This window comes from Choloepus didactylus, chromosome 12 (genome assembly GCF_015220235.1).
Source record: "Choloepus didactylus isolate mChoDid1 chromosome 12, mChoDid1.pri, whole genome shotgun sequence".
Classification (NCBI taxonomy): domain Eukaryota; kingdom Metazoa; phylum Chordata; class Mammalia; order Pilosa; family Megalonychidae; genus Choloepus; species Choloepus didactylus.
In genome coordinates, this window is record NC_051318.1 from 7,446,763 (window position 1) to 7,456,240 (window position 9,478).

Below are 9,478 nucleotides of genomic sequence, written 5' to 3' on the forward strand. Positions count from 1 at the left end.
TTTCACTGAGTTATACAGTCCCAGTCTCTATCCTTCCTCTTTCCTACTGGTGTCCCACATGCTCCTAACCTTCGTCTTTCAACCATACTCATAGTCATCTTTGTTGAGTGTACTTACATTACTGTGCTACCATCACCCAAAATTGTGTTCCAGACTTCTCACTCCTGTCTTTTCCTATCTGTCTGTAGTGCTCCCTTTAGTATTTTCCTGTAGAGCAGGTATCTTGTTCACTAACTCGCTCATTGTCTGTCAGAGAATATTTTAAACTCTCCCTCATATTTGAAGGACAGTTTTGTCAGAATAGGATTCTTGCTTGGCATTTTTTCTCTTTCAGTATCTTAAATATATCACATCACTGCCTTCTTGCCTCCGTGGTTTCTGTTGAGAAATCCGCACATAGTCTTTATCAAGCTTCCTTTGTATGTGATGGATCGCTTTTCTCTTGCTGCTTTCAGGATTCTCTCTTTGTCTTTGACGTTTGAAAATCTGATTATTAAGTGTCTTGGCATAGGCCTATTCAGATCTATTCTGTTTGGGGTACGCTGCACTTCTTGGATCTGTAATTTTATGTCTTTCATAAGAGATGGAATATTTTCATTGATTATTTCCTCTATTATTGCTTCCGTCCCTTTCCCCTTCTCCTCTCCCTCTGGGACACCCATGACACATACATTCAAGCATGTCATAATGTCATTCAATTCCCTGAGAAGTTGCTCATATTTTTCCATTCTTTTCCCGATCTCTTCTTCCATGTGTAGGCTTTCAGGTACCTTGTTCTCCAGTTCCTGAGTGTTTTCCTCTGCCTCTTGTGATCTGCTGTTGTATGTCTCCATTGTGTCTTTCATCTCTTGTGTTGTGCCTTTCATTTCCATACATTCTGCCAGTTGTTTTTTTGAACTTTCGATTTCTACCTTCTGTATGCCCGTGTTTTCATTATATGCTTCATCTCTTTTGCCATATCGTCCCTAAACTTTTTTAATTGATTCAGCATTAGTTGTTTAAATTTGTGTATCTCAGTTGAAGTGTAAGTTTGTTCCTTTGACTGAGGAATAACTTTGTTTTTCTTAGTGTAGGTTGTAATTTTCTGTTGTCTGAGCATCTGGTTTCCTTGGTTACCCCAATTAGGTTTTCCCAGACCAGAAATGGCTCAGGTCCCAGAAGGAAGAAATATTCAGCACCAGATTTCCCTGAGGGTGTGTCTTGGAAGATTGACACACCCTGTGAGGCCTCAAGGTGCTGTGGTTTTCCTAACCTGCCCAGCAGGTGGTGCCTGTCAGCCTGTCGCTCCCAACTGGTGTAAGGAAGTGTGGCCCCTTTAATTCTCAGCTTGTTTCTGGTTTCATTGTTTTCCCCCAGGCCCTGGGGTCTGGTTCTGAATGTAAGGTGGGTAGTAGATCTGGGCACCACCTCTTTCCTCTTAGGGAAGATACACCCCTTAGGGAATTTTCATTTGTATTTAAATAGGTTCTTTCTCTCTCTGACTCTGCTGTCTCCACTTTTGTCTGGGTCAGAGTGCTGCGAACTGAAAATGGCTGAGGCTTTCTCCACTGATCCTCTCAGGTTGAGAGAGAGAAAAAGGGACAGAAAGTCCCCTTTCAGGGTCAGTCCATGGCCCCCAGTTTCACCCATCGACCAGAGATAGCACCTGGTCCTCTGGGCCCCCCCTCCCGAGACGGAGAAGTCTACTGTCTCTTCAAGGTCAGTCGTCACGAAAAGCCTCTGTCTGCTTGTTGGGGATTTGCAGCTTGCATTGAGCAGTCCACGTTTGCCAATTAAAACCCCAGTTAGAGCTGGAATGAGGTATGTTCGCTTGTTCAGAGAGTGCTGCTCTCTAGGACAGCGAGGCTTTGCAGTTTGGGCTGCCATGGGGGAGGGGCTCCTGGCTTGCATCCACAGTTTCTACTCACAGATTCAGCACTGCAGTCTCAGGCATTCCTCCCAATCCAGGTTTGTGCATGATGTGTGGACAGTCACGGTCATCCCCCAGCAGTTATTCCAGATCATTTACTAGTTGTTCCCGGTGGTTTATTGGTTGCTCTGGGGGGACTAACTAACTTCCACTCCTCTGTATACTGCCATCTTCTTCCATCTCTGCTTGGGTTTTTTAAAAATCTTTTTTCTATCTACATTTCCCCTCTTTGGTACATGGCTCTTTCCTTTCTCACTAATGATTATGACTCACAGGTACGAGAATGGTAAAGCAGTAAAGAGGGGACAGCAAAGGTTAGATGATGAACACAGTCATCTTTACAGTTCAGCTAGATTACAAAAGCCTGTCTGAGAAGGGTCCTGAGAAGAAGATGGGAGAGTCTGACTAGTTGACTTGGAAGGTTCTTTCCTGCCCTTAAGATTGTTGTTGTAGAAATAAAAAATCCACATATGAATGAAAAGAGTGATGACACGATTTTAGTGTATGCTAAGTAAAAATCTAAGTGAATGTCTTCTCAATAACAAGCATATTTAAGGCACAAAAGGTTTTGAGAGGAAAGTGAGCATGTACCTGGCTCTCCTGAGCCTGTAACTCAGTTGCTGATAATTCCTGCTGTCTCTCCTCTGAGGCAGAAGCTGTAAAAGCGAGAGGCCAGAGCTCCAGCCCCTGCCATTCTCTTGTATTTTCCTGTTATTCTCTCTCTCCTGCACCTGCTGCAGTGCCCGGGCCTCAGCTGGTCTCCCTGAGTTTTCCACTTGGCCCCTAACCTTCTGCTGGTCCTGGTAGCCTTGGCCCCAGCAGCTCAGACCCAGGAGTTGTCCAGGCCTCAGCGCTCGGGGTGCTGGTGTCTTATTGTCATCCTGCTCGTGGAGTCCTGGCACCTGTTTATCGTATTTGAAACTTAGTGAATAATCCCACCTTACTGTGTGCTTTGGTTTTTCCATTCTGATAAATGCACCAAAGGCACATACCAAGTTTTAAGCATTAAAATTCTTTTGCTTTGGAAAATTCTAAAAGATAAATGAAGACATTTTAGGTCAGGGATCTTAGCCCAATGTCAGTATTCTGAAAATGTATGCAGATATTTTGTGTGTCATTTTGTACCATTTTTCTGAGAGAAGGTCCATAGATTTTATCAGCTTCTTATAGGATCCATGACTGGAAAAGTTTAACAATCACTGCCTTAGATTGGCACCAAAGGGCACAAAGGCACAGTTGTGAAGAGACTTTAAACCTCCTTCTCCCTTGAATATACAAGGACATCATAATCAACCATAATGATCAAGCATCCATTAATTAAACTGCAGAAAGTATTTTAAAGGAAATGAACCTCATTCATCATATAGCTTACCTTCTAAATGACACAAGACTAACACAAAACAGAATTACTTATATAGAAAATATAAGCAACAAACTTATGAATATTTTATGAAGTTAGCAGTGCTAAAGGGATTATTGAAGAGAATATGGGATTACAGTTCACCTGGGATGACTTCAGTGTGGAAGTGAATTATAAGCAGCATTTACATAAGAAGGTTTGAAAGAAAAGCAGAGGGAAAGATGCACAGTTGAAAATGGCATGTGCATAAAAAGGGAAAGGAGAAAACAGTGAGTGCAGACTGTGAACCAATTTATTTGGCGAGGTGGCACAAGCCAAGTTCTGGCATCTGTCTATGGTCAGTGGTCGGTAAATCAGGCAGAGAGCTCAAATGGCTCCTGCTCTCAGGAGCCCTGCAGACACGTGGTATAGTACACCAGCGCCACGTCTAGGCCCTCAGAAACCAAGTCATGGTACAAGGTCTGTGTGGGCATAGGAGAACTATTTTTGTTGTTTAGTATGGCTAAGATGTGTATATTAATGTTTTGGCTTGTTTATGAGGGTTTACTTTCACCAGATAATCTCAATTGTCTAAATTATTTATGAGGGTTTTTCTTACCAGATAATCATGTGTAGGGGAGCAATTTTCAAGGAGACTAAACTTGCTGTAGTTGCGATCTTTTATACATGTCAGAGGAAAGCATGATGACTTAAGTTGTATGCCCTTTGTCCATTCTGCTTGAAGCTTTTAGATATGTGTATTTATGTGGAGACAGGTATACTGGCATGTTACACATATCCACCATAAGCATTTTCATGGAGTCTGGATAGTGTTTGTTAATTCAGACAGACTACTTCCTGCTTTAGCCATCACTGAAATATCTTCAAAACCAGCCTTTTAATATTACGGGGGTCTATCTATATATCATGTGTAAATATCTTCACATTTAGGGTAAAACTGTGACATTAGAGATGACTTTGGTCCCCTTTTCTTTCTGCAGAATCTTTGTTGCCTGATGACTATGTGGTTCCCCTTGACTGGAAGACACTGAAGTTGATCTATTTGCAGTGGAAGATGTCAGTAGAGGTATCTCTTTATGGCTCTCAGAGAGGCCCTTCCCTAACTGGTGAAACACACACACACACACACACACACACACTAGAGAAAAGGAGAAAACCTGTTCTTCAAACTCAGCGGTGAAAAATATATATATGTCTATATCTTACTGAATGCTTATTCATTTAGAGAATGTACAGTATACAGGATGTTTGTTTTCCTATAGCCCCAGAAGGCGGCTGCATTCACCTCCCTGAGCTCAGCTGTGGGCGAGCTGCTGTCAGGCCTGCGGTGGGTGCCCGGGCGTCGAGCTGAGGGCCCCTTACCTGCCACCTCCTCTGCCCCGCCTTGCCCCTCACTGCTGTCTTGTTAGGACAGCGGGACAGCCACCAGTTCGGTTCATGTTTGCCTGCTTGGGAAGCATCTCATTATTGGTGTGGTCTCGATGCACAGGATGGCTGGGAAGCTTAGAAAGAGGACGGCTAGAAATGCTAGAGAAGCCGGGACCCTATAAATACGCCACGGGGAGAAGGGGCCGGGATTCTGTTCACAGGCGTTGATAGTGATGGTGAATGAATTATTATTTAAATGTGGCCAGAGGTGATGCTAGACATTTGTTTGGAAATAAATAGTAAAATTCAGCTTTAATGAAAAATTATAGAACTAAGAATAGCATTGTTTCTTCATGGTTCATATAAGCACAGCTGTGGGAAAAGTAGCTTAGTTTTGTTAGTCCAGTTAATAAAACAGAATACATTTTTCTAAACTTCCAATTTTTTCTCATTCCCCACAGAGACCTTATTATCTTAAAAAAGATAAGCAGTACTTTAACTGTTTCCTATAACATCTGTAGTTATTATGTTCTATTGTCATTTGGGGAGTATCCCTATATGCGTTAAATGACAGTGCAAACTTAACCCCAATGCCAAATATTAATCTTCATTGTATGTATTTTAATTATAAATTCTAGAAAAAACAGAAGAAGATTGGTTAGAAAAATGAGAATTCCTTGAATTGTAAGTACAACCTATTCCAGACACCTCTATATGATCAGAAGGAAGTAGATGTTGATATTATTTGACCATAATAGCTCAAATGTGCCACAATTGAAGAGTGAAATATAAGAAATGTAGTTACCATAGCAACCCCATCTGCTGTTGCACGTGATGTTTTTATTTCCTTCATATGTGATCTTTTTGTGAAATACAACAAAGCTTAGATGGTTACTCCCGAATTTATTTTCCTACTTTATTGGTGAGAACACATTTTTGAGAATTCTGTCAACACACAGTTTATGAGGGATTTTCCACCCAGGTTGGTGGTTGATGATGGCTGGGAATTAGGACATAAGTTATATTTATGTATTAAAAGATTCTCTAGGAAAAGAGGTAAACATGTAGGCAAATTCATACTATATTTTAAACTTGACATCAAGCTGACATGAAAATAAACATTGCACTTTTTTTCTAAATGCCTAAATTATGAAATAAACACAGCTGCCATTATTTCAGTGTATATGTATCTGCATTTGATAAGAATTGAATGCAGTGTGCATTTACCATATGTTTTCTCTTCATTTTAACTCTTAATTCTAAGATTATTTTGTGTTTCCATTTCTCAACTAGAAATACATGTATACCCAGTAACAATATTCTTGTTTGTTTTAAACCTGGCTCTGCTGAAAGAAGAGGGCTGAAGATTTGAGAGAATAGTTTAGAGATTGGGAAGGGCCACTAGAAAATGTGGGATAAATGTAGGATGGAAAGAGATGAGAGGTTGTGAGGGATTTTGGAGAAAGGAGGTAATGACGTTAATTTATTCCACAACTATTTACTGAGTTGCCTCCTGTTAGACACTGTTCCGCACCCTGAGGCTATGCAATGAAAACAGCCCTGCCCTCGTGGAGCTGGTGTCCTGGGGAGTGATGTAGGGGAGCTGTTCCCCTACTCCCACCCCCGCGGTGGGTGCCCCGTGTGGGACCCCAGCACAGGCAGCAGGCAGGCCACATTTTGCTGTGGCCAATTCAGGTGTCTGTTCTATCTGCTAAATTTGGATGTTTCCTGTCAAGGACCCTTTCTTGACCATACTTTTGATGTTTATATTGATCTTCAATGTGTTTCTTCTGTGTACCTAGTCGTATTTGTCACGGTGTGCCCCTAATTAATCTCTTCTTGTTGGGGAATTTATGAATGTTGAGCTCTGTCTGTGCAAATTTTTTACCAGTATGATAAGAAACGGCCTCCTGCTCTCTGGCACAGTGTACTTGTCAGTGGGCCTCATGGGGTAAACAGGAACTGAGAAAGAGGGAACTTGTAGCAGGAGAATCTGGTTGGCTTGGAGATCTGGGTGGGTTCCCATCTGGAAAGGATGCTGATGGCTGTGCGGCTGGAGGAGATTACAGACCCTATCCCCACCCCCAGAGCCTCAAGTCTCCGCCAGGGAAAAATGGATTGATAATACCAGCTTATAATGGGGACATTAAATGAGGGAGAAGCAAAATAAAGTGCAAAGTACTTACCTTGGAGCCTGAGAAAAACATAGGCACTTAATAAGTGTTAATTCCCTTCCCCTAAATACCTCTTTCAGTTAAAGCATTGTGTTTGAAATGCCCCTGTGGGAAAATTAAAATGTGGTTATCTTGGAGAGGAATGTACTGGCCCAATCAACCTGTTGACACTTCTGTGTGAGTTAGCTTATTTAACTTTTAGACATGTAAATAGCTGGCTCCTGAAGGAATGGGGTAAAGAACCAGTTTTGATTTAGGGGCAGGAGGCTGGGAAAGGTCAGGGTGGGGGTGGAGGCAGGGAGGGTGCCCACTGGGGGACAGGGTGCCAGGACTCCAAGCCAGGGGAGTGGCAGAGATAGGGCGACAAGGGTGGGCCCCCAAACCCACCCTGTTCATGTTGGGATTCGGCCTGGGCTGGCCCGGGCTTCTGTTTGTTTGTAGCTGGTGTCCCCGCATGCGAGGTGACCGAGGTGACCGTCCAGAGAAGCTGGAGGCCCTGAAGCTGCAGAAGCCAGTGTGCGGTGCCCACCCAGGACTGGTTCCAGGGTGGACCCGCTGGGTGACAGGCTGGGCTGGGCTAGTGCGTCCCACCATGCTCGGTCAGTTATCTGAATAAAAACACTCATCGGAAAAGGTAACAATTTGAACATTTTTTTTTAAAATTTCACCTTGAAAATGCTTGCTGGGACTTTAATTTGTTTTATAGAAGAAAATAAGACACAGAAAACTTGAGTAGATTATTTTTAAAATTACCTCAGGATTAGAGGTGCTAAATCCAAGTATAAGCCCATGATCCCATCTTTAGAATTCTGAAATCCAAGTGCTCTGAAAACCCGGGGGGAAAAAGCCATTAGAATTAATTTGGTAGCGAAACCTGACTCAAACTGACAGGAAGCTGATTCTCGCCTTGTTGGTCCCACTTAGCGTAGCCAGTCACACATTTCACCACACACGTTAGTGTTTAAATGCGGTGCCGCCTGGACCCCAGATGTCCTGCGTGGGACACATTACTGTCCTGTCCTGCCCTCCGCCAGCAACCCATGCACCGTCTGAGCTCTGAAACATACGTGGCCGCAAGGATTGTGGTGATGGATTATGGACCTGAGCTACCCTAGAGGCAATTATTATTTTTTATTTTGTTTTAGTTTAATTGTACTTAAAATATGAACATTCATATTTGAAAAAAATACAAATTAAGGGATGATTACTGTCTCCATTTCCAACATGTGACGTGTACACACTCCCGCAAAGCCCCGCTGCTGAGTCCTGCCTCTGCCTGCCCCTCCTCAGCCAGCATCCCCCCTGGCTGTGCTCAGTCGGACTTGTTGGTAAATCCCAAGCTTAGGCGCATCTGCTGAAGAAGTAGTTCAGTTCGAAGTATAATTACTGAGCACCTTCTGAATGCTTGGGTTAGATCCTGGGAGACAAGGGTTAGACGCTGCGCCTGCCCTTGAAATTACCGTCCAGTGGCAGGAAAGAGATGCACCAACAGGTGACTTCCAAACAGCATGAGTTAAGAGGAATAAATGAGGGAAAACAGCCAGTGCTTGTTGACTTATTCATAAATGTGGGGTGAGGGGCCGCCCCCAGGCACTGCTAACCACTTTCTCTTGGAAACTCTCATTCCCTTGGCTTCCACAGTGCCCTGGGGTCTCCGTGTTCTGGGGACTTGGCTGGTCAGGCTGTGGTCATTTTCACTAGACCCACTTTGGGGCACCCTCCCCAAGTGCTGGCGTCCTCAGGGCTGTGCTGCAGCCTCTGGTCTGCTGTGTGTTTCCTGCAGCAGAGGAGGAGGGTTTCCAGAGCACTCTCCAGCTCAGGCTTCTCTTTCCCAACCTCTACCAGCTCCACCTGCCACAGGTACCTCAGACTGACACCTGCCCTTCTCAGCCCTGGAGCTGCTGCCCGGGACCACCCCTGTGAAAGGAAACAGACCTGGGTGAACGTCTCGAGCAGCAGTGGCCAGGAGGAGGATGCGAGCCATGGAGCTAATTAAAAATGTTCTAGTAGCTGCAGTAAAACAAGTAAAAAGAAATAGGTGGAATTAATTTTAATTGCACATTAACCCAACGGAGTCAAAATATTACCACTGCTACATGTCATCAACATGAGAAAATTAATGATAGATTTTACATTCTTTTATCATGTTGAGTCTTTTAAGCCCAGTGTGTATCTGCCATCTCAACTCAGACCAGCAGAGTGGACACCAGCCCTGGAGTGCAAAGGAGGCCGGGCCAGGGCACCTCTAAGTGTGTGGGATACATGCTCTGAGCACCTGTTTTTAGGACTCACGGGTGGTCTCTGTTCCCTGTGGTTTTCCCAATGCCTGTAGAAGCTTTTTGAAATTCCCTCATTCCTCAGTCATGCTAAGAGGAATCAAGAAAGCTCCCTTCCCTCCCCTTTCCAGTGGGACGGGGAGTCCCAGGGAGAGCAGCCCCCTCCCCGTGGAGAGGGGAACCCGAGAGGAGCCTCCCTACTGGGCTACCCCTTCCTAAAGCTATTGTCTCAGGATTTTGTTTTAGAAGGAAGGTGCTTTCTATGATCTTCATTCTCAGCTGCCAGAAACAAACTCTGTTTACTTTCCAAGAATTATAGCCAAGGCCAAAAGCAAAGCTTGGATTTTCCAGGATGGCGTCAATTTTGAATATTCTCTCTTCCAACCCAAGC

General features: G+C 43.9%; 1 protein-coding gene across 5 annotated transcripts in view; it reads left to right on the top strand.

The window, feature by feature from the left end:
* Positions 1 to 7,445, top strand: part of N4BP2L2 (NEDD4 binding protein 2 like 2) — an 83,015-nt gene extending 75,570 nt beyond the window's left edge. For 2 of the 5 annotated variants that reach the window (XM_037799828.1, XM_037799830.1), the window contains 3 exons: positions 4,250 to 4,335; positions 5,276 to 5,321; positions 7,253 to 7,445. In XM_037799828.1, the coding sequence (XP_037655756.1) occupies positions 4,250 to 4,335; positions 5,276 to 5,299 (110 nt within the window). In that variant the 3' untranslated portion in view covers positions 5,300 to 5,321; positions 7,253 to 7,445. Of the gene's footprint in view, positions 1 to 4,249; positions 5,237 to 5,275; positions 5,322 to 7,252 lie in introns of those variants that run through there. The other 3 variants (XM_037799827.1, XM_037799829.1, XM_037799826.1) reach the window with 3 other exon arrangements.
* The last annotated feature ends 2,033 nt before the right edge of the window (positions 7,446 to 9,478 follow it).